Source organism: Sturnus vulgaris, chromosome 3 (assembly GCF_052056855.1).
Source record: "Sturnus vulgaris isolate bStuVul1 chromosome 3, bStuVul1.hap1, whole genome shotgun sequence".
In the NCBI taxonomy this organism is placed as follows: Eukaryota; Metazoa; Chordata; class Aves; order Passeriformes; family Sturnidae; genus Sturnus; species Sturnus vulgaris.
This window is the reverse complement of record NC_142245.1, coordinates 94,748,684-94,774,368: the sequence shown is the minus strand read 5'-3', so window position 1 is coordinate 94,774,368 and position 25,685 is coordinate 94,748,684. Positions and strand designations below refer to the sequence as shown.

At 38.3% G+C, this 25,685-nt stretch overlaps 1 protein-coding gene across 4 annotated transcripts in view; it reads left to right on the top strand.

Annotated features, from left to right (window-relative positions):
- Nucleotides 1-25,685, top strand: part of ARHGEF10 (Rho guanine nucleotide exchange factor 10) — a 109,686-nt gene that overhangs the window by 5,775 nt on the left and 78,226 nt on the right. For 2 of the 4 annotated variants that reach the window (XM_088162301.1, XM_088162303.1), the window contains exons 2-5: nucleotides 2,529-2,588; nucleotides 7,064-7,139; nucleotides 22,254-22,418; nucleotides 24,552-24,842. In XM_088162301.1, coding sequence (XP_088018427.1) covers nucleotides 7,103-7,139; nucleotides 22,254-22,418; nucleotides 24,552-24,842 — 493 coding nt within the window. In that variant the 5' untranslated portion in view covers nucleotides 2,529-2,588; nucleotides 7,064-7,102. Of the gene's footprint in view, nucleotides 1-2,528; nucleotides 2,589-3,098; nucleotides 3,182-7,063; nucleotides 7,140-22,253; nucleotides 22,419-24,551; nucleotides 24,843-25,685 lie in introns of those variants that run through there. The other 2 variants (XM_088162302.1, XM_014869528.2) reach the window with 2 other exon arrangements.

Below are 25,685 nucleotides of genomic sequence, written 5' to 3'. Positions count from 1 at the left end.
ATAATTCTCCTAATAGTCATATATTTTTATTTTGCTTGCATGTCGGACATGAAGGATCTTTGTCTTAACCCAGTGGTGCAGTTTTCTAGTTTGTGTGACACAGAAGAAAAACAGATCATTCTTGACTTAAAGCTTATGATGCCAGTGTTCCCTTTTAATTCTTCAGATTCTTGCAATTTGTTGCTGTACTCTTGACCTCCAGGATGGTCTGTGAATCCTGGGGTGATGCTTGTCTTCTCACTTTGAGTATTCAAACAATTGCCAGGACAAAAGATGGGAGCAAGGCTCATTCACTAATAAAGTTAGGTGTCCTACGTGCATGATTGGGAGCCTCTTCCTTTCCCTGGTTTACTTTTTATCCATATTCTTCTCATTCCTCAAACATTTGTAGGTCCTGCCTTTTCTATTTGTAAAGTAAATATATTGCTACTGAGCTTAATAAAACCATATGCTTGTGTTGAATTCAGCAATGTCTTTTGCAGAATGTGATTGTGATCTGGGTGGGTATGCTGCTGTGATGGGTGGAAACCTGGTGAGATGGTTGGATTTGGAGGTGGCTGGTTGGCTGTAACTTGAGGCAGGTAACCAGTGGGAAGCCCCAGCTGCCATCATAGGATGTCTCCAGTTTAATGTTATGCATGAAGTGGAAGTCCATCAGCCCATGCTCATGGAGTTTGCAAGTGACCCCAGACTGGGGAAAAGGGGCAGGCAGTGGATGTGCTTGAGATTCAGGCTGTCATTCATGAGGACTTGGGTGGATTGGAGGAGCTGGCTGGCAAGAACTCTGTGGAATTCAGCAATGAGGAGGGTAAGGTTACACACCCAGGAAGGAATGTCTCCTTGGAGGGGAAGGGTTCCTCTCACTCAGCACTTGTCAGACCACACCTGCAGCATTTTATCCAGTTTTGTGTCCACACCTCACCCCAGTACAAGAGAGATGAGGCTAAAACTGAGCAAGTTCAGCACAAGGCTGCTGCCATGTCAGGGAGTAGCAGCAGTGCCCTGGAGGAGAAAGAAGCTTTATGGGGGCCTGGCAGTGTGCTCCCACCAGCTGGCAGACTATGAGGAAGGGGGCAGGATCACAGGCTGTGGTCATAACTGAAGAGTAGTTCTAGCTAGATATAAGATCATTGTTTTTTCCAGAAAAACAACAAAACAAAGTGGCAGGATGCCTGACATGGTTGTGCAGACTGTCTTTAGGGATTTTTCAGTATCTCAGTAAATAAAGCAGCCTGGTCTCACTTGGTAGAGGACCTGGCTTGGAGAAGCAGGTTGGACTACATGACCTGCCAACCTGAATGAATCTATCAAGTATTGATTCTTTAATTTGACTTGCAATAATAATCTGTAGAAGAAAAGAACATAAATACTAAAAATTTAACAGTGCTGATTTCACTGTTATCAGGATCTTTAGACAAATCTACAAATGCAATCTTTGCTTCCCTCCTCTTTTCCCTTCCTCTAGGTGATGTACTGAGCAGGAATCTAGGTGAAGAGAAGTTGTAAGTCCTTTAAAAAGAAAGATTAGAAAACCCATCTTCAGCCATGTTTTTGGGGTATCTCTGTAGATTGCTTCTTTTTCAGGGCTTGCTGCTGCTGTATTTTCTCTGGCCCTGAGCAGGATACTGTTTGGTGTGAGAAGGGGGAGCAGAAAAAGAAGCAAAATAGCTTTTGTCAAAGTGGATTCTCAGTTCTGAAAAATGCTCATCTCTGCAGATCTGGCCTTGTTTGAATTGCTGTAAGAAATAGAATGTCACCCAACTTTGTCAGGAATTGGGCTTTCTTGTAATTTTCTACCTGAACCTATGTACTTCCCTTTTTATTCCATTGCTTACGATTTCAGTAATTTTCTTTGATAAATTTAAGGATAAAATTTGTATAGAACAGGACTCTTAGCTATTAATAAAACTAAATATGCATTAAAAGAAATAATGATCCAGTCTTGATACAGACTTCTTTAATGGCTTACAGCATGGGATGGGAAGCTGCCATATATAGATGGCTGCTTCATTCATACTCACGGTAGAAACCTCTTAAAAATTTACGATCTATGTTTCTTAGAAATAGCTTGTATGGAGAACAAATTGTACAAGCAGTTTTTATTTTTTCTGTCTTGTTAGAGAGCTATAGGAGGAAAAAATAGGCAATTAAACTTCTATCTTCTGCTTTCTTCTATCTTGTCATTTCTCTGCACTGCTGGAAGAGTCTCCATATCATATTTCAGCAAGAGTTACTTCCCAATGGGAGTTTCTGTAGTTCTAGGTGGAAGAAGACTCAATTGGGCATTATACAGCAATATTCACTAAGTGATGTGGACACAATGGTATTTTAGATATTCATGGGCTTTACCTTCGCAAGTTTCTTGTTTTGATGGGGTTTTTTAGTTTAATTTTTAGACTTTCAGGCTTTCTCAGAGACATTGCATTTCTCCTTGGACTAAGCTTTCTCCACAAGTCATAGTTTCTTAGAAATTAGTCTTCTTGATTCAGCTTCTGTTTCCTATTGTGAAATGTTCATTCTCTCTGCAGTGTTAAGAATGAAGAAGCCTGATGTTGCTGCAGTTACAGTGCACACACCGTAAAGAGAAGGTATGTGAGTCCCTTTTACAGTTCTTAGGGTGACAGAGCTGAGAAAGCTTGGATGCATGTGCCCTTTGGGAGCTCAGTACATAAGTACTGTGTCCCAGGTCTGAATGCTGCACTGTCTTGCAGTTTTGGCAGAGTTTGTGCCGGTGCCATTTTTGTTGCATTGTGACTTCTGCACAAGTAGTGGCTGTTGGAAAATAGTTTTGTTGAAGTGGAAACGCAGATGTTGATCAGTATTTGTAATCATTTAGCTGGGAACTGATAGTCTGTTGTTTGTCCCACAATTAGAGGAAACCATTGAACAAAATCAGATATGCAGATGCAGCTGAGAAGCTTAGTCCTGGAGGCAAAAGGAGTTACCAGAGGTTAGGAGAAAGGAAAACTGAGTCTCAGAGAGGAATGCGGACATTCTTCTATAGTCTCCGGACAAGAATAAAGGTGTCTTTGCCTTTGTTTCATTTGCTGAAACTGCCCTTTGCTGTGGAATCAGAATTTCAGTCTCAGATTTTGCAGGTGTTAGCACTTTGAGGTTGTGAAGTCTGCTGTGGAACATCACAGACTCCCACTTCATTCAGTAGCAGCTTCCATGGTCAAAGGTGAGTGTAGTTGGTGGAAAATTTGAAGTGCTGGGAGCTGTCCTTAGGGACCATTTCACACTTGCATAATTTTGGTTTCTGGTGTGAGTGCCATTGGATTTCTGACTGCTTTAACTGTGGGGGACTTCTCTGCATTGGAAACACTGCCCATGAACATCTGATTTTAATGTGGTATTTTAATTCCTTTTTTCCTTAGGTATCAACTTAAAACTTAGAAAGCATTACAAACTTGGTCAGGAACTGAATATATTGCATTATAATAAGGGACCTGTTGTGGTTTTTTTCTTTGAAAATGCATGCATTTAATATGATTGTTCCTGATTTTTAGTGCCAAATTTAGGAAGTTACTAGCTAAACATCTGGAATAAAACCATGCTATTGTGCTACAAGTAGGTTTTTATTTTTAACAGTAGTCCCTTAGGCTTGGAATAGGGGGAAAGGAGACAATCTGTAGAGCACTTTTGTGGCCCACAGCCATCACTGCTATCTCTACCCACATCTGAAGCAAAGAAGGTTATGAGCACGAAGTCAGGTGAATTCCTTTCACATCTGGATGCCAATGGGAAATGTTAAACTTTCAGCTAAGTAACTCTGGACGGGTGCAGTTTGAGTCATTAAAAAGAGGTTATACTGTGTTTGAGAAAACAATGTTACAAGAGGGGAAAGAGCTCCATATTTTTATAGCCTCTGTGTCATTTTGAGTAGATCAGGGCAGTTGTTCAGGTATTCATATTCATAATTTTATGCTGAAATACGCATGAATAATAATAGCACATGTGTTTCATGTTTAATAAGGTATTTTTATTTTGCAGTTTAAAAATACCTTTGGAACAAGATCTTGATATTCTGTGTCTTAAAAGCTGTTAATTTTTAAAATATACTTTTATGTTAAACTGGGTAACGTCTACTTAGTGATCTCCATGCTGCATCTGGAGTTCAGTGTTCATTGTGAGGCCCCAGTACAAGTGAGGGACTGGCAAACTGGAGCAAGTCCAGTAAAGGCCACTGCTATGGTTGGGGGTGGGAAGAGGTCAGGAGAGGCTGAGGGATACCAGGTTTGTGTCATTTTGAGAAGAAAGGAAAGAGGGGGATTAAATTGCTGTCTTCTGCTTCCCAAGGTGGGGTTGGAAAGAGGGTGGAGCCAGGCTTTTTTCAGGGGTGCACAGCAGGAGAATGGGAGGCAATGGCTGCAAGCTGCTGCAAGGCTGACTCCAGTTGGGCTTACGGGAAAAACTCTTCCTGGAGTTTCTGGTTAAGCTCAGGAGCAGGATGCTCTGGGGGGTGGTGAAACCTCCACCTTCATGGTGTTTCCGAACTTGGCGGGGGACAAAGGCCCTGAGTAACCTGATTTAATTTTGAAAACACCTGTCTTGAGTGTATGAGAGAACATTCATAAATCCCTTTCAGCTTAATTTGAGCTTTGATTTTCACTGTTATTGTCCAAATGCACCTGTAAGATGTGCTGTGTAACTCTGTTAGCAGGAGAATTGATGGGAAAAGCACTTGAGCTACAAATGTGAATGTACCATATGCTGCTAGTCAAATTAAATCATCTGCCTTAATCTTGATTTAAACATCTTTAAGTTGAGGTAGTTCCTCTACCTCTCTAAAGAAGAGTGAAAAACTTCTCTTTGAAATATGGTGTTATTAGAGATCATTCATAAACGTGCTGTCTGCTACATAACATGGCAATTATTTCCTTTTTGGAAGGTATTAATGCAAGCTGTAATACACAAGCTCTCTTTCCTGCTGCAGGGTTTTTCTCAGCATCTAAAAAGTAGTGAAAAATATGTGGAACTTCAAAATGACTTAATGTAATGTATAAATCAACCCCTGAGGCATTCTTAAGTGAGAAAGTGTATCTTTCTTCTTGTGAATAACTGCACTGTTCAGATGGGAGCAAGCAGGTCAGTGGCTAGGACTCTAACACTGGGTCTGTGTCCTTCTTTGACACAATTCTGGTGTAATTTGAAGCACGTCACTGTGAGCTAGATCAAAATGGAAATCAAGCTCCATGGCTCAGCTCTGTGTCTTGTTAATATTTGCTGGTGAGGAAGGAATTGATTTTAAAAAATCATTGTTGGAAGTTAACTTTGATAGATGTTTAAAAGTTTGCATCATCTATTTAAAGAAAAAAATAGTCTGAAAGCCTTTTAGCTGCTCTCTTAAAAAGGTACAGAGAACTCACTTTCAGAGGTTTGCTGGCTCTTACATGTGTTCACACTTGAAAACCTATGCTCCAGTCATGAGCAGCTTTAAAAAAATATAAGAAAATAGCCATTTCTTCAAACCATAACTATCGCTTGTTTTGGCTGACAGTTTTGGTGTGGCGGGATGCATTCCAGACATCTGTAAGCAGGAACAGGCCTTGGAGCTCTGCAGATACAAACTGTAGAGAAGCTTTAGAAGGAACATTGTATAGGGAAAGCACATAATGGAATTTATTGTGTTATATATAGATGTTGGGTAAATCCTTTCTGAGCCTTAGGTCTGAAGCTACTTGATTTTTGTCTAGGACTGGATTAAGAGTTACCAAAGCTTCAGAGAGTTTAAGAGAGAATTTTGTATGCTTGGTCAATGAAGTTGTTATGAATTGTCTCATCATAATAGGATCTTGTGCTACCAGAGTTGTTATCCTTCCTGGTACATCTATCCTGATAATTCACCCTTGCAAACCAATGTTAGGGAGGCAAATTGCCTGGTGTCTCCTAGGATTGGATCCTTTTTTGAAGTATGTTTTTTTTTTTATTCACTGCCACTTTTTCTGTAAGTGGCAATTGATTGGAACTTTGTCTCCTGATCCATTTAGTTTAATATTTTGCCACTGTATCTTGAATTTCACTGTCTCCTTCAACTTAATCTTTTCGTATTGGGGCCATGGAGACTTTCCAAGGGTTTGAGCTGTTTTGTTGCCAGCAGAAGAGATAACTCCTTCAGATTGACATCTATGAGCCACTCAAGAGTAGGACAGAAAATTCAGCATTGGCTCTTCCACTGTTCTTTTGTAGCTTTTGGAGACTTGCTTTTCCTCCTCAGCCTTATTCTGAAATCTATCCTTTTGACATTCTATCTCTTGAGTTAGAGTAAAAATGGGCTGGGGGCAGAGTGTGTACATTGCTTAGTACAATAGATTTTTCTTCTGGATGATACTGGAATGTCACTATTAAGTAGCATTATGGGGAAGTAGGGATGATATCTCTCATGGGTTCTAGGCTTCTTTCTCTTCAGTTGTGTATTCAGTGCCAAAGTAGGGGAATGCTTTGTAGAGTTATTATTTTCCTAAAAACATGAGATCAATGGCATTTAAGAAAAGAAGATGAACGAAAAGATCCTCAGTAACTTGCTTGCTAGTACTTCACTCTCCTTAGAAAAGGTGGGAGTAAAGGGACTCAAGCAGAATTTTTAAGATTAGCAAAAAAAAAATGAAAGAATCTGTGTACAAAGTATATAGTTAAAACTTATTTCTGATTGTTGAATAGAGAAAAGTGTAATGAAAACTGATAAGCTTCCTATAATTTTTATTCTTCACCCCTTCACGAAGATTTTGAGATGGAATATGTACTCAAAACAGACATTGAAATAACATGTTTTAGTAATCTCCTTGTGATTGTCACAGTGGGAACTGCAAAGTACCAAATAGTTTAAAAACTTCATCTTTCTTCAGCTGGCTTACTGAGATCATTATAAGAATTGGCTCCAATACTGAGGGCTGTGTACATAAAAATTTGGACTGTATTCATATCGAAGCAAGAAGCCAGGGAAATTTCCTCTCTTCCATAATAGTATTAGCTAATAGGTATGAGCTTGGCCAAATTGAAAAGGAGTGTCTTGATATTTGGAAATTGTGTTCATCTACAAAACATGTTCCCTTCATTTTTGCAGAGTTTTCCAGTCTGCTAAAGGTGCGGTGGATACACTAGAATGGACACAGAGGATTTCCCTCCACCACCACCAGAAGGTAATTGAAATAGTTTGGAGTTTAAAGCCAATTTTTCTGTAAGAATTTGATTATCTTTCCAGCAATGATTTTAGCTCTGCAACTTTCCCTTTCCCCATATCACCCTAAGGCTTGGTCCCAGTGGTATTCTGATGAAACGTGAGCTCCTGTCATTTATCCTGTCTTGTTCTTGGACTTCACTCATTGGTGTAGTTAGAACATGATGGAAAGAAACCTGGGAGCAATTGGTCCTTGCTGTCCAAATCTGGAAGTATGTGTTTCCTATGGCAACTCCGTGTAGTCAGAGCACAGCCACTTACAGAAGAGTATTACAGATGATGGACTAAGGGGCTCATTGTGTAAAGTTAACACTCAGTGCCCCTTGCCTGCTGAATGCTGGTAGCTGGATGGCCTCTGGTGTAAGCCAAGTTTCTGAGGGCCCAAAGGTAGGATCTACAAAGACGCTGTCTCACTGCCTTTTATGTTTATGCTCAAAGAGAACATAGCATGTGGTGATTTTTTTAATCCTGTTTGATTTCCTGTAACCACATCATTGTGTAGTGCTTGCTACTATATGTTTTAATACTTAACAGGATTTGGCTTTTAGTGGCTGGATGCTGGGAGACTTCAGAGAAGTATTATGTGCTTGTTCTGGTCATTCCAAAACATAAATTTATGAAGATCTGTGGTTGAACCTGCTCTTATTTCAGTTAAGTTGCTATTATAGTTAGTGATTTTTCTGTAAAATATTATCTGTTCCTTATATAGGACAATATTACTTATGGACTTGCGCTTTATTATATACGTTGATAAATGGATATATTAATATGTATAAATAATATACATTAGTGCCTATAAGGGCATTTCACTTAATGTTCACACAGTACTTACATGAAGCCATTTGAGTATAAAAACAGATTTAGTCTTAGCTTTGTTCAGCTGTAACTCTTTAGGAATTTGGGAATTGTCATTCTTGTCATTGTCATTGTCAGAACTGCTTTCTCTCTAGTTTAGGCACTGCTACAGATAGAGGTCTGTTTCTAGATACTACCTAGGGTGTTTGGAATGTAGAAGCAGAAACTTGTGAAATCAGCTTTTAATAGGCCAGATTTCTGGCCAACATTATTGACAATTTCATTTATGCTCTGAGATATCACTGAGGTTATTGTTGGCAACAATTCCTTGGCTATCCATATCCTAATCCATGTGGTCAGGACCCTGAATTTAGTTCTGTTTTGTTTAGTGACAGTTCCTGTGAAACTGTCTCTATGGGATAATCCATCTCCAAAGCAATGTAGTGCTGTAGGGGAAGAGCCATCCCTAAGGAATCAATATTTCCACTTGAGCAAAGCCTGCTGTTTTTCAAAGAGAGCCAATAATTGTGGCAGCAGCTCAAACTTTGTACAGCATTTCAACTTGTGGGATATTCTGACAAGATTTCAGGGTTGCACAGTACAGTATGATTCCAGAATTCAAGTTCTATCTTGGCAAAGGTTTTTGTGACATGTAGAACTATCTGTATCATGTCCTTATTTTCAAACATGTCAGTTCTTAATAGGCTGGGATTAGATTTATTTAACATAAATTGAAATTCTTCTTTACCAAATCTTGCATCAATGTCAATTAATACTTTTTTTTGCGGGGGGGTCGAGAGGAGGGGAGTAGGGGGGAGTTGGAACAGGCTCTCCAGAGACCAGCACCAAGCCTGACAGAGTTCAAAAAGTGCTTGGTTACGTGGCACATGGTATGATTCCAGGGTAGCCATGTGCAGAGCCAGGAGTGGGACTTTGATGAGCCTTGTGGGTCCCTTCCAGCTCAGAATATTCCGTGTTTTCTCTTTCATCTGAAAAAGCTGTGTGAAACTAGTGAAACTTGTATATTTTTTTAGTTTGCCATTGCTCTCTTAAAACCACATTATCAGTGGATATCAGGGATTATCAGTGAAGATAAATTTTAATAACAACACTAAAAGACATTTTAGTTAACTTTCTAGATAATTCTCATTACCTGTTTTGCAGGCGGAAAAGAAGTGAGGATTTTAGGGCCAAGTATGACAGCAAATACACATAACAACAAACAAATGAAGGTTTATTTTGCATGCATGTACACTGGCCATCCATGTGTCTGTTCAGGAGGGGTGAGCAGCACCTGTCAGTGCCTTCAGACAGTGATCACATGGCTGGGTTATCCTAGCTCATAGTGAAGGTGAGATTCCTGTTGGGTGCTGAACCCATTGCTACACCATTAAAAAAAATTCTTATATTGACTTAATGATTCTAAAATTCTGCTCTGGGACCACAGATAAAATCAATTGCTTTTTTAAAAAGAAAGTTCTTATGATGTTGTGGGAATTTTTTTGTTTATTTATTTTTTCTCCTAACAAAGGTAGCTGTAGTGCTGAAAGTCATGTGGGCTCCTTTCTATCTACAAGTCTATACCCTGCACTATAAATCTCAGCTTATTCTTATTGAGTAAGTTTTCTATGGTTTTGCCCAGTAAATTTTCCAAACTTATTTTTTATCAATCCTAATGTATAAAAAGGGGGAAAATAGTAGTAAACCATCTTTTTCATGGGGATGTTGCAAGAAAATAGGTGAAAGGTTAAATAATGTGTTTTCATTAGCCATAGCCATCTGAATCTATACCTTGTATAAGTTAAGGTTCAGTAAAGGTCAATAGTGAAGCTGCTTCTGTCACTACTTCATAAGGAAAACTACATGTGATAAAAGAATGGAATGTAACATATTTGATTTGTTTTAATTTATTCTGCTTATGCAACTTATCTGTTCATAGGTGTTTGGACATTCCATTCATGCATTGCTAATCACATAGTGACAAGTCTGTGCTGGTTACCTTTCCTACCTCAGAGCAAATTCAAGTAGTGAGTAACTTGGAAAAATTATTGCCTATGTGTTCTGTCCTCTAGATTGCTTTACAAAGAACTTCTTCTTCTTCTAGCCATGATTAAAAATTTCCTAGTATTTTTCTCTGTGTATGTTGAGGGAATCTATGTTTTAGCAACCAGGGAGCAGTTGGAATGGGGTAGATGCAAAGGCTTCCTTGGCTAAGAGCAAAATCCAAAGAAATACTTCCAAAATGGATACTTGTGATGATAGTGCTAGCTTGTGTTCCCTTCTTTAGTGAGTCTGTACATATGAATTTAGGCATGAAGTGCAGGTATTTAGAATTTCTTACATAAAAGAATTACATGGCTATCTTGTGAAATAAAATAGAGGATGATCCTTGTTCTGTCAACAACAAAAAAACCCTTTCTTGAAAGCTAAATAAAAATGGAAAATTTTATTGCGGCTGTAAGTTAGAATTATGCTTTTAATTGGTTTCTGTAATGGAGTGTCCTTAATCAAACCCATTTAGACAAGACGAGGATATGCTGTGGACTGCAGATTGTGGAGGGAAGAATTACAAAGCTGATAGTTGTGAGAATCTGGAGTCACATTCAGTCTCTCATGTACAGGACTTACCTTCACAGTGAACAGCTGGGACTGGAGGCTGCATGTGAATGTTAGGATAGTGTTTATGTGTGATGGCCTGTACTTGTGAGATTACTGCTATATTAGGATATGTCATGTCTGGCAGCTTTTCGTTGCTCTACTTGGAAAATATCTGGTCATCTCACAAAGTGGAAGTCCTTGTCTTTAAGTGAGGACTTGAGAGGTGTTTATCAGGGCTGGTTTCCTTTGGAGAGCTGTGTTTGTTTGCCTGGCAGGATGAATACCTGCGAAACAACTTCTTGCCCAAAGGAAACTGGGGGTACTTTCTGTTTCAAGGAGGCTTAGTTTTGCAGTTTCATTTTCTTTGAATATGTCTGTGTCTCACTCTTTCTGATACATGGCACTATGCCTCATATGATTTCTCTCTGAAAACTATTAGAAAGCATTGGGTGTATTTCCTTATACTGAGTATACTTTTGTTTGTCTCCCATTTATAGAAAATTAACATGAATGATATGTTAAAATTTCCAAGTGAAATACTGAAATTTCAGTGTTTGTACATAGACATTGTGAGAATTAATTTGTAAGCATAGTCTTCATATTATTGCAAAATGTTTTCTCTACCTGAGACAGAATCATTTTCATTTGAGAAGTATGAGAGATGCCCTTAAGGACCAAGTGTAGTGGAGAGCTGGATGTTCACTCACCCACACCATTGTCCTCAGTTCCTTGGGTAAAGCTAGATAAGAAGCCTTGTCATGCTGAAGTTTGGGATTTAAGATATTCTTCTTTGAAATGAAGGGTTTGGTTTTTTTTTCTAAAACTGGTAATAGACTAAAAATGTCTCCTAGACACCAATTTTGTACACCTTTTTATATAAAAAATCAGCTCTCTCAACCTGTGAGTGGGATATTTCTTTGTGCCTGATATGGAGACATGATATAGAGCAAGGAGCCCAAGGACTTAAATCTGGATATCCTGTAGGCAATTGAGTGCTGTGATTGTGTCTTTCCGCAGTTACTTTTTGTTGTTTCCCGGTCAGGGTCAGAACACTAAAATAGTCCTTGCTCCTCTGTCTCTGAGAAGGAAGTCTGGCCTGAGTCCTTGGGTAAGAGTGAAGTAGAAACAACTGTGCTCTCATAAAAGTTTCCATTGGAATGACCTTACACATTATAACAAAAAAAAAAAACCCAAAAAAACCTAAAACAAAAAACCCCACCAACCCCAAAAAACTGAAACTCAACAAAAAACTCACCAACTTATAAAAATTTTTGTTTAGTAATGAGCTGCTAGGGAGCTGCTGTGTTTTGCTGTAGAGATCACTTTATGTCTCTGCTAGGGGAGCTGCTTTTTATTCTGTATCCTATATGTATTTCTTTCAGATTATTTAGGTACCTTTTCTACTGTTTAGTGAAAAATTTCATGGTTTATTTATGTTGTAACAATTTTAAATAGCTAATTTTGCAACCAAGACAAGAGGTGGTTAAATTGGGCTTTTTTTATATTAACAAGAGAAGCATTTGTATGTTTATGATTTAGTTTCTGAAAGTACAGAACATTGAAGACTCTAAGATTGTATTTATTTACTGTGATTGGGGAAAGAAGAATTGCTTAAATTAAGCTGCAGATATAAAAGGAGTTGGTCATGGGCTAAACAATATTGTTAGGTATCTATTGTCAGCATACAGACAGTTACAAATGATTGTAAAAAGGGAGCCAAGATTTCAGAAGAATGAGAACAGAATATGAATTGTAGTTATGAATGGCTCCTTGTTTTTGAAACTGGCAATAGCTTGCTGGTGTCTGACATCCCATCTGTAACAGAACAATTTATTTATTTCTAAAGGTCACATTTCTCTCAGTAAATGAAGGAAAATGCATTGTTTAAGGTAAGGATTTATTATTTTATGTGACAATTAAGTTGTGTAATGAAGACTTTGTGAAAGTCATTTATGTTGTGACATGTCACTCTTAATTACGTATTTCTTCTGCTAGCCAAGTATATTTGAGTGTTGGAAAAAAATAGAAAGAAAATAAATATCTAATAAATAGCTCGTTTCTGGTTTTAGCACCCACAAAGAAAACACAGTATACATAAATGTAATTATATCTTATTTTGAAGAAAATAGGTAAAAACTTTGCTAGATGTTTAGAACATATTATATGATGTTACTGTTATGGATTTCTAGGTGGGTGACTTCATAATTTTGATAGTATTTGATGCTTTCTTTCTGAATAATAAGATGTAGTAGTTTTCTTGGGTTTTTTCCTGTTTACTCAGCTGCTTTTTAAGGTGACTTGACTTTACTTGCTAGCTCTGTGTGGGGACAAGGCCAGACATGTTAATCACAAAGAGTAATTGAGGTAAAGGCTTTTCAGGGGATTGCAGCAAAACCTGATCATTGGTTGGTGGTAACTAGTGTTGATTGCTTAAGAACACCCCAAATATTGTAACAGAATTTGTGCTGATTTTTGAGTATTCTTTCAATGAACAGTTGAAACTAAGCTCTGAAATTTTGATTTCAGTGAGCCAACATGTAAGAAGAAGGTGAGTTATTTTTTTCTGTATTTCCTTTGCCTTTTTAGGACTTGTATCTATCATTAACTGGCTGATATAAATTGCTGGCCAAGAACTGAGAATTATTTTTTTTTGGGAGGTTTTTTCTTCTGTTTCACTGAACTCAATAAATACTCACTAACCATGCCTAAAGCCTCTGTAGTGATTGTACTCTAGAGTTTACAGAAAGATTCACATTATTTATAAATTGTTATCATTCTCTTACCATGTGCATGAGCTTGTCTCAGATAAAAGTCAGATAAAAGTTTGTCTTCATTCCAATAACTTAAATAAAATATGAATTTTTGAATGAGACATTTATTAGGTACTGCTTGCTTTTCCTGCATGGAGGAACTGAAACTATGCCTAGTAATCTGAGGAAAACATACTTTTCGAACACTTTTGGGAGAAGACCTTTCCAACCCCCTGTATAGATTTTCTTTTTTCTTCCTCATTGAAATAATCTCTCTAACCTTAATCATATTTTCATTAAAATGAATGACAAAGATGCTTTAGTAGGTCAAAGAAGGGTTATTGCAAGAATATATCTTACTGTTAAATAGTCTGTTGTTGAGCTTAATAACTTTGTTTAGATGAAAGCATGATAGTTTCTGGATAACCTTATGCTGGTAGAAGTTTCTCTAGGGGCTGGAAGGGAAGATGCCTGTGCTCCTGTGCCATGGGGATGCCAACTGATGGGTGACATCCCCGTCTCTGTATTTTCCCATTCTATATGTTGGCAGGGGGGACAGAAGGAAATGCAGGTGCTGCCCTGGGAGCAGTGAATTGCTTAAGTATAATTTATCTGGAGGATCTTAGCAGTCTCCTGTATTGCAAAGGGAAGTAGAAGTAAAATTAACTTTGGCTGGGATTGCTGCTTCCCCACGCATATCAGATGGTGACCCATTCATATTTGCATGAGAAGAACACTTGCCAACTGTACTGGGTCTAGCTGAGGTGGAGTTCATTTTCCCCACAGCAGCTCTCTCAGATCTGGCTGGCATTGGCTCTGCTGAACATAGGAGAAGCTTCTGGCAGCTTTTCACAGTAGCCACCACTGTATCAAAACCTGGCAGTGAAAAACAAATGCACAAAACCAGTTCTTAACAAGACGCTTTATACTGGAAGAAATTCCTTCCTGACTTCCATGTGGACTAACTGAATGTCTGAATGATGATGTTTGCTTATGGTGGTTTTCTTTGACCAGTCTTAGGGCCAAGGCAGAGCTTCCATGGCTAATGAAAGGGGGCTCTGAAAATGACTCTGAGGCTGTTGGACTGAAAGGTCCCAAGGAAGCACCACTGTTGCCCACTATCCACTAAGGTGATAGAATTTCTGGTAACAGATGTCTTAAAAGAATACTGTAAAATAGGAATTCTGAGAGTTCAGTGATGTAAAAATTACTGTTTTCCTGAGTTTGCTTGAATTCCACAGGGGTTTCTTTTGAGCTAAAACTGGACCATGTTACAGCAAAGAAGATCAAGATGTGCTCAAATAATAATTAAAAGAAATACAAAGTACGGGGATGCTATAAAACTCCCTCCTCATTAGTTGCTGAGATAATGGATTTGTCATATTTTGCATATATTATGCTTAGTTTACAAATCAGTCCATCTTAGTAGTGCTCTTTAGGCTGGATGAAGGGGTAACCATAGAAATGAGGATGTAAGAAGCCAGCTGAAATCCAAAATATTTCCACTTTTGTCCTGGATTTACAGGACATAACCATTCTGTTCTAGTTTATACTTTATTTAGTAAAAGATACAGTAAATTGCTGTAAAATTTAATACCTAGTTGGTTTCTTTGTCTAGAATTCATCAAGGGGAAAACACAAATAGTTAAATCTTAATTATTTTTAAAAATGTGAACAGGTTGCACTCCATGCTCGGAGTGTTAGATGGAGTTGTAATGGGAACAAGAAACCTTTGGTATGTGTCCAAAAGGACAATGGATTCCTGTAGCTGTGTGCATCTTCTGATCCCTGTCTGGGCTGTTGCTGTGGAGGTGGGCTAGTGCATAAATGACTGCATGTCAGTATCTGTGGGAAGTCAGAGGCTTTTAGGTGTTCTGAGTGGTGCTTTTGGGGGGACCCAGTAAGTGCTTAAGTGCTGACATTGCTAGACAAAGGGTTGTTCAGTCTGGACCAATGATCTAGGGTTTTGGCATCCCTTTGCCTAAGTCATCTGAAAGTTCAGTATAGGAAGTATGTACAATTGCTGGCAAGGTGGAGGTAAATAACATGATCCAAAGATGAAGTCAAAATCCTTTGCTAACTTCTTAACCAGACTGCATCATCCATGTAGAAAGGTGTTGCTGGAATGATCCAAGACCTAAAAATGCAGGCTTTTGCTTTGGTTGACTTTCAACTTTCCTTTAGTACGATAGTCAGTTTATGTACCCGAGCTGTATGTTTTCTTCTATAGAGGTGAGACCTCATACTCCCTGTTTTAGATCTTCAGGGTGTGTCTGGCTGCCTTCTGCTTCATAGGGTTTCCAATTGCTTTTAAAGAGCTTTTAGTCCAAGCTATTGCTAGATGATTCAGCAGTTTTATATTGCTAATTAGAATTAAAAAGACTGTATTAGAGAAATGCATATACCTCAAACCATTAAACAGCAATTGCTTCAAATTAAAAGGAATTATTTGGAAAACTAGATATTAATAGTTGATAACTGATAGAAAAAAGAATTATACAAGTAAATAACAAGCCAGACTGTTCTCACTGGTGGAAGTTTCCTTTAAAATGGTTATTTTTTCATAAAATTGTTGACTACATAATGAAAACTGTTTTCTAGAAATTTTTTCTGGTTTTCCTTTGTATGTCATTTGTACTTTATGTTACCTTATGGTACCTTAATGTGCTCTGCCCTTCCACTGCCAAAGCTGGATATTTCATTTTCTCAATGACTTTGTAGTCGTCTGCTGTTTCATTAGAGCTCTCTAGTTTTCCTATTCCCTGTGTGGATTGTCCATTTGGCAGCACGTTGTAGGTGAGCTCAGCAGGTCGTGTGTGCAGTAGCTGGGGCTAAGCTCGGCTGCACAGCCACCCTCAGCAGACCTGTTGTACCTCAGCTCAGCTGCCTGGTGGCATTTATACCAACCCAGGTGGGTGACCTCGGGGGTACTAAGGGTTAAGTGTATTGGTATTTCTTTGAATACTGATGGAAAGCTAGTAGCCTTTAATATGGATAGGTGCTTTTCAGCATAGGGAGGGATCTATCATGTATTTGTGCAGAATTCCAAATAACGTCTGGACAGGCTTTCCTTACAGCACCAGCAAAATTTCTTGGTGAAATTTGTGTGTCAGAATGTGCTAATATGGTGCAGAAGTGGAAAAGACATCCTTGGGACCAGGTTTGATCTGTTTCTAGTGGTAGCAGGAAATACCAGTGCCACCAGTGTGCTGAGTATTTAAAGTAAATGGCTACAAACCACTGATTTTACTTAGCTGCCTTTCTGGTTATCGGGTTGCCAGTACTGAAAAGCACGTTGAGGTTTTACAAAGGAGTACGAATCTGCTGGTGTTGCTCCTGCTTTTCTCAGGACAGCCTGCTTCATGCCTTAATGCTTTTATTTTAGACTTTTGGGTTTTTGCAACTCAGTTCTTTTAAATTTTAGCTAATTAAGACTTAATTTTTTAGCACTGTGAGTCGTTTGTAAACTTCAGGGTTTTTGCTATTGGTAAATCTCTACTAACATCCACAGACCTGGGCTTTATTTCCAGGAATGCAATTTTTTTGGTTTTAGGCGTGCTGCTGTTAGCAGGCTCTCTGAAACTTGAGCAGGCAGATTCATTACTCTTCTGACTCTGGTTTTGAATTTGTTTTTTTATCCAGAAGAACAATATCTGTTGTGCATGCTCAACAACATAATTAGTATGTAATGTGTGTATTTGCAAAACACTGAAGAGGCATTTGTACTTATTTCTTTGTCATTTATTTGCAGGGAAAGCCTGTTAATTCATGTGGTTTTGTTTTTGTTTCCATCACTGGAAACACTTTTTGCATGAGTGTATGTTCTTTAGTTTGGTTGGGGTTTTTTTGTAACTGTTTTCCACAGAGGCTAGTAATGCTGGCATTGTGGTCATGCTTTGGATGTGTGTGCGAGCTGTGTGTAATTAGCAGCGTGCTTGTACCACAGGGATCTGGGTTCCCTGCAGTGCTGGCTTAGCACAACTGTGAGTGCAAGGGGAATGAAAGTCCTTGGCTCCCATCTGCTTCCCATGGGAAGGAGTGCTCACTCATGTGTTTTTGCATACACAGTTTTGTCCTAGATGTTTATCTACCCCAGCAAAATAGATGCTTTCCACCTGTGTGACTGTGTGAGGACGTGGTTTATGGATGCCAGTGGCATGCTGCTGGATGTCCCGTGTGACTGTGAAGTGTCAGTGAAGGGCAGTGTTGGCAGGAGCACTTGCTTGTCCAGATCAGCCTTTCTCCTGCAGGGTCTCTCCTGCCCTGCAGCTCACCCCTCTCCCTGCAAAGCTGCTGGTGCAGGTGCCCTTTGAGGAAGGGCAGAAGAGTGATGTGTCAGCTGAGTACTAGACTGAAAGAATATTTAACTGCAGTTTTCTCTCCTGGAACTGAAGAATTAGTGGTTACAAGTAGGAGATTGAGTGGGTTGAAAATACCATGTTGCTTTCTAGCTGTAGGAATGCAACCTAAGTAGTGCTTTCAAGCTGGGAGAAGCAAGAGGCTGTCCAGTGGTGACCAAGTTTCTTGAAACCTGTTTTCAAGTTCTTGCTGAATATGAGGCCAGCTACTATTTTACAAAGTTGGCCTGATCTGGAAGCTTCTGCAGGCATGAATGTTTCCTAGCACAAGGCTCACCATCCTGACAAACACCTAGTCTCTGCTACGAAATCTCATCTGAAATAAAAAGGAAACAGCTTGAGATGCCATTTATCCTGGAGCACAGTCAGCAGGGTGTTTGGCCACAAATGATTAGTTATACGAAAATAATGGTAACTTTAAAAATTCACTCGTTTCCTGGTATCTGCATGCTTTCAATACTTATTTCTATTTTACACTTACATAAGGAGCTCGGCAGATTTTAATTGTCGAGAAATACATGTCTGTAAAGGGAAGGGTATCTCATCAGAGAAATCTCTGGAATGTATCAAGAATAAATAATAAACGTTTAGATTGTTATGTCTGGCAGTGTGTTTTGACTTGTAACCTGTATAAGTTAGCAAATTATATAATACCTAAAAATATTCGGGGATAGTAACATTTTAATTTATTTTTTTTTTACTGAAAGGTTTTGTGTATTTCAAGACACTCAAATATTTGTAGAAAATTGAAACATTTGGGAAAGTCATTTGAAAGGAAGGTAGATCTTTGCAGTCCTAAGTGTCTTATTGCAATCCAGAATAATGAATAAAAAGATAAATGTTTTAAAACTGCATGTTGGAATAAGAGCAGGCAACTCCTGCCAGTGTGTTTTAGATCCAATTGTATTAATATTTTTCACTAAATAATAATTAGATATGTGCCATTTGAAGCATTGTGCACTTATTTCCTTCATTGGCCATGATAGAAGCAACTAAAAATATTTATTGAGTTCTTTAAATATAATAGATGCATTTCTGCTTTTTGTTCCATAATATCCTGTGAACTTTAAAAGTAAATGAGTACCACTGATTACAAAGATGACATTCCTAATTATACAGAAGCCTTCAATTTTTAAAATTACTTTTTAAACGTTAAAACATAAAATATTCATATTTCTTGGTAACAGCATGCCTGTTTATGTCCAGGTCTTCCAGATTTATTGTTACCATGCCCCGGACTGCTGAACTGTTTGTGCTTGAGGTTCTACTTCATTCTTCCTTTATCATGGTTTTTCATGGAAGAAAGTTGATTTCTTCAGTTGACTTCTTACGGGTCATCATGGATTTACGAAATTGCAAGAGGGGACAGACATTTGGGGTGCTTTTATTATTTCCAGTGTGTTCATATGGTATTCAAAGTGCACTTGATAGTGAGTGCAGAGTTCTTTTATCTTACTTCTGTGTCACTAAAATAAACTGTTTAAGAAAACTATTAATGAAGCTTCACTGACTTAATCTGGGCTTTAAAATTAATGTAACTCTTTCAACTCCTTACCTGTATTATATTGAATTATAAATAATTTGAGGATAATGGATGAGAAGGCAAATGGTGCCAAGAATGCTTTGCAACTTGCAGAGCAACCAAACTTTTGAAAACCAAACCAAACATTTTTAAAATTTGCTTATGCCCCAGCAGGTCGCTGTAAACACAACCTAAGTGAGTTTATTATTGAAGTAAGCTTAAGAAGTGTCATTGCACTGGATAACAAAGCACAGAAAAAGTAATAAATCTGTGTGCTGTGTGCAGTTATGAGAACATATATTCCTCTTTCTGATTCTAAATTAGCACTTTCCTACTTAATTTAACTTGAAGGCAATGTTTCCACTATATCAGATTTTTTTCAGTCTTGAAAACTCTAAATAGAAATTTTTAGAAATGCGAGAATTTCCCTGAAGCATTTACAGAGCTCTCAGAGTGATAATGCCATAAGATGAACAAGTTCAATCAAGTTTTGTACTCTCATTACTCTGGTTGCCACACATAAAGCTAAGGATGTGAGCAGTGGTGAAAGGGAAAACTGGATTTTTAGTAACTAATTTAATTGTTTGAAGTAATTCCAGATAGAGTTTGTCATTCTCAGCATTGTGTGACTATTATTTCAGAAAAAAAAAATCAATGCATTTAAAAATTATGTTAAAAAACAATAGCTGTCCTCTGTGTGTTTTTTGCCTTTGAAAATCTCCTCCTCACACACCCAGCCACCAGACTCCCCTCCTCCCCCCTTTTTTGTTTCTGCAAGAACACTTGCCTCATGCACTTTTTGGCTTGATCCTATTGATTTGCAGATAAAGGGTAGGAGGAACTGGGGCTTTCTTCATGAGCATGAAATTTTGCAAGATCTGTGGTGGTATTTAGCATCCAGATTCAGCCTGGGTCTGACTGCTGTCTGTCTTCCTAATTGTAGCACTTAAAAAGAGCTTTTGTCTGTGTGTTGTTGTGACATAACACAAAGAATGTGGAAAATAGGTATTTTAAAAACAGGAATTTATCTTTTTTTGTGTGGCATAATCTGTATTTATCTGCAGTTCTGATCAGCTCTTAAGTTGAAGTAAAAAGCCCCCATCCTCTTTTTATTTTATTTTTTTGTTAAAATACTTTTTCCATCAATTGAAATAGTATGCTCTTGATATTAAAAGCTTAAAAGAGAATATTTTTATCAAATATGAGATGGAAGGTATCTGTAAATTTAAAAGGCTAAAGTTTATGCCTACAGAATTAACCAAATGTAGAAATGATGCAAAGCTGAAATAGTTTTAAAACTTTCTGAACTGAAGACATTTGTTTGTCTCCTGTCTACCCTTTCTGACAGACAATGTATTCTTTCTTTTTTTGTCTCTTTTTGTAATCTTAACCCACTGTCCTGTCAGTGATGCGATTATGGGATCTTTCCAGGCTGCAGTGCCCGTTTATCAGGTTCTGTGCCGTGTTTATCTATGACACAAAGTAAATGTTTTGAAATGAATGAAGTGGGGCAGTATTAACAGCCATAACAGAAAAAAAAAAACTGGCACACCCAATTTTTATTTTTTTACTCATGTTGAACAAATATCTTCCTCTCCTTTTGTTTCTTTTCCCCATTACACAGACAAGCAACAAGTATTACAGTTTAGTCAGATGGATGCTGAATCAGGAAGAATGCCATGTTTGTCTTTAATCACTTGGAAGAGCTCTGAAGAATTTCTTGCATCTTTCAGGCAAAAAAGAATTGCTAATGGACAAAGCAAAAATGAGAAGCCTGACTTCATACAGAAGAATTTTTGAAAGGAATTAATCAAAATGAAATTAAATGTCCTGCTGCCTCAGCCATAACACATGACAATAAATGCAGGATAACCCAGGTTTTTTGTTCCTTACTATTTTTGCAATTAGTTCACTTTTTCTCCTGCAGAGAGGCTGCATGAAAGATCTTGTTATTTGTGTCTGTGGTAAAATATGCTGGCTCAGCCTGCCTGAAGAAACAGAAGCCTTGGCAAGAATGCTGATTACCATGACAATCTAAGCAGTCTAGAGCTTTGGGGTGTTGTGGGTTTTATCATGAAGATAAAAAATATGTCCTAGATGGTAGGATATCTGATAACATCATCATGATGCAGCAGATCCAATTGTCTTAGCAAGACCTATTTTTCATTTTGTGTTACCTGTGGAAGGAGGGGGGGAACCTTATTATCTTCAGGTAAATTTTTATAACATACTTGTGTGTTTACATCTTTATCTATTTTAGGCTATTTATGCTGTAGGTACATGAAGGGGTTTACATTTTCATGGGTTTTCCCCAATAGCATGGGGGAAAACTGCCATGTGCTTCTTCCTGCTCCCTCTCCTGAGCCCCATGTATAGTGCCAAATCTGTGCTACAGTATCTTCACAAGCAAAGAGGAAAAAAACCCCAAACCCACCTTTCCTATCCATATTAGGGTGTCATTATTTCAGCCATTACTTCTTCAAAAGGTCCACACCCTCCCTCCACCAGAATGCACATATGTATGTTAATAGAGCTAATAGCATGTTGCATGAGATCCTTGGTTTAAAACTATCTCAGACAGGAATAGGAAAACCAATCTGCTGATCTCTCTTGGAGTGTGTGTACTGAGTTATTGTCACTGGTATTTGGACACTGTAAGAAAAGAACAGACTTAGGAGTTTGAGTTAGAAAGGAAAAATTAATTGAAGTTATAAAGTTGCAAAGTCCCTGTGCAAATAAATTCATCTGTGAAGTTTTCTTGTTCAAAAATTGGCTGTTGAAGTGTTTTTCTAAAAATCTTTTGGCTCATTATGACAAAAGCAAGAGTATTTACATTATTACTTATTTCTTTCCAAGTAATTTCCTTGTTTTCACTAAAAGATTTATTGGAAACTGTATGAGGTTATCAACATATCAATCAACTTTTGTTCTGTTCCAGTAACCTATAAATCTAAGGGTTCATTGTGAAAGCTTCGTTTGTAATGAAGAGCATTTACTGGTCCCATGAAATCATTATTTAGAGCAAACAACCAAAGGTGTGTCTTTCTGCACAGTTCTAGAACATGAACCAAAAGCCACGGGCCCGAATGATGAAGAAGAGGATGAAGGAGAACAGTTTGACTTTGATAGTGGAGATGAGATACCAGAAGCAGACAGGCAAGCCCTTGTGCCACCTATTCCTGGGAATTCCATAGAGCACCAAGAGGCTGGTGCTGCAGGTAAGTCAGCCTGTTGGTCTGTATCTCCACGGGGCTAAATAGTCAAGACTGATCTTAGGACGCCTTTTCTTGACAGTGCAATAAAAGTACTTTAACAGGAGTTTTCTGTGGTGTTAAAGCCTGCCCCTGAGGGTAACTCAGGTTCTTCTTAATGGATTTCTTGGAGCAGATTAGAGTGAAATGGCACTGAATGATTGATGTTTGTAGATATAAACATATTTGGTTTATTTTGGAGCAATTTGGTTGCAATGGAAAGCATATATGTAGCCTTTTTGTTATTATTATATATAGTAGTATGGCAATATCAAAGCATAAAAATACCACCTGCTTAATAAAATGTATAAAGGAAAAGAAAGGAAGAAAGAGAAAGAAAGGGTAGGAGTAGGAAGATACATAGTCACTGCCCATGGATCTGTGATGAGACTTGATTGAAGTGATGATTGAAGGTCTCTGTCAGAGGTGGGGGAGAAGCCCACAAAATACAGTTTGGTGAGTTAATACACTCTCAGGTTCAGGTGGGAGTGCTCAAGCCCCTCCTCTGTGAGGCAAAGTTTTAGGCTGTGTTTGGATCACGTGCAGTTCTCTGATGGAGGCTGTCAGAAATGAGTCTGAGGGCACTTCAGGGGTCGTTGACAGTTTATGTGCTCTTCTAAGGCAGCTGCCTCTTCTGTCAGTAAACCTACCTGTGAATGTGATCTTCCCTGGGAGGGTGTGTGTGTAAGGGAAGGCAGTTTGGCATGATAAAAGGCATCATCCTGTCTCCCCAAGATCTGCCTCTTACAGGTCGCAGAGCCCAGTTTGTAGCCTCTGGTGGTGGTCAGTTCACCCTCTCTGTCTTATGCAGACCAGAGGTTTGTCATTACACACCCAAAAACTCACTGCCTTCTCTTTGCAGGCTTGCAAACCTGGCCTCAGCAAAGCACCCAGGCACCTCTGAAAATGGTCAATTTGTTTTGAGTCATGATCCAGTCTCTCACACATGGAAATACCCTGCAAGTGTTTTGAATATTCCTTCCAGTTACAGTCATGGTAGATCTGACAGGGCAAGTGACCATCACGTGTAATTCCTGTGATGTTTCCCATTCAAGTGTGACATCCAAACCAATGGATTGGACATAGTCTGAGTGTCATGCTACAGGAAAAGTGTATATCCTTGCAGGTCTTAAGGCACATTAATGGCTTGAGATAAGCTGGTTCACGGCTAAATTTGCTGGTTGCTGACCTTGGAGATGTTGTGTGCAAAACTAAGGGGAGTTTGAGTGTATGAATTTTGTTGATAAATAGAAGTTATGCTATATATAGAAACATTTTTTATGACATATGCAAATGTTCCCAGTGCTGAGGTATAGTCTGGAAATTGCTATGTTCTTCTCAGTTTGCTAACAGCTGATTTAGATTTTTGATCCAGCTTCCTTTTGTAAACAGATTCACTGTGCTTATGGAAATTAAAGATAGATAACTCTTCAGGTGCTGTGCAGTTGTCAAACTGAACTTAAACACTACCTTTCCCTGAGCATCTGTTGCTTGTTCACCCTAATTGTGAGGTTGTGCTTACAGCTTAAAATTATTCCATGACTTGGGATGCAGTTTCCTTCAGAGGGGCCTGTGGTTCTGCTGTACCTCAGCGTGTCTCAAAAAATACTCGGAATTTTGTGTAACAGAAAACAATACATTTTCAAAGAGGAAAACTAAAGTTATTTTCTTCCTCCCTTTCTTAACAGTGCATTTTCAGGACAGCTCTTGGAGGAATGTCCCTCCAGCAAACTTTTTTTGTCCTCACCACTACCCCTAAAATATTTCTTGTGTTTGTGTTTGTAAGATTCAAATTCATCTAGAATTCAGCTTTTAACCTTTAGGATTTAAGACTGTTTTGACTCATGTGCTTATGTCAGTCAAGTTACTGTTTTTCCATAGGCATCTTTGTAACTCATCTTGTTTTGCTCTTGTTGCAATTCTCATCTGTAAAATAGGGAGGTTGGCACTACTGTGTGGGAATTTTGAGTCATAAGTTGTAAGCAACTTGTATAGTAAAGATCAGGTCAGTGTTTAGCGTACTTGCAAAGAGATTTTAGAGCAGCTTGAAGAGGTATGAAAAATAAAACTTTGCATTTTTGTTTAATCTTTCAACTAAAGGAGCTGATAATTTAGAAAATAGCGAGAAGCTGCAAACATCAGAACCTGCTGCAGAAGGCACTCCAACCAAAGTAAATCCCTACTCAGTCATAAATATTTCCCCAATCCAAGACAAGGATCCGTCCTCATCACCAGAACCAAGTCCTCAAGATGAATGTGCAAGCCCCAGCTTGTCTGGTGGATATTCTGTTCCTGTCCCTTGTGGATATGCTGTGCCATCCAACTTACCTTTGCTACTGCCAGCGTACTCCAGTCCTGTCATCATACGCAGTGTTTCTGTAGATGAAGAAGGTACTGTAGTTACACACCTTACTTTATTTGAAGGGGAATCCTTGGTTAACCTCAGGTACCTTTCCTGTATAGCACTCACCCTGGGTGAGTGTGATTAATGCTAATTCCTTTTTAATGTAATGAAATAATTTTCAGATCCAGAGTTCGGTGTTCAAGCCAAATGGTTTATTTTCATACCTTTTATTGTTTTTTTCTAGATCCTGGCAAAATTCCTCTCCCCTTTGCCTTTTCCATATGCATTTCTGTTTGTTTATTTTCCAATTCTTGTAGATTTAGAGTTGCTGTGGGATTTTTCCCTTGATGATTTGATGAATTCTCCATCTTCTAGTACAATTTTAAGACAGAAGAGGAAACTAGAAAGGGAAATAACTATGGATTATTACAGAAACAAGAGATCCATTTTGTAACCAAAGTTGAGAAAGTTGACAGCTTAATGTCAAGACAGTAGGAAAAGAAGGCTCCTCATATCCTGCCTTTTCCTTTTTGTATTTTGAGTATACTTTTCTTGAGCTAGGCAGCAGTTCTTCTATAATTCCAGCCTTTATTCCAGCCCTTGCTTTTTACCACCATTAGGAACACTGTCAAGTAAAAGCAAGTGTTTGTGTGGTCCTTATTACCTGTAGAGGAATATATGTTTGAGAGATAGAATTAAATCCATCAGACATTGTAATTTCCTCTTAACAGCTCTTCTAACAAATGGCTGTGTCTTTGAATTACTTAGTTCTCAAAAATACATGGTATGAAGGAACTTCTAAATTTTTTAACATGTGTAAGAATAAAACTTACAAAAAATGAGATTATTCTTTAGCAATGAACTGTAAAATCAGTTTCTTATGCTAAAAT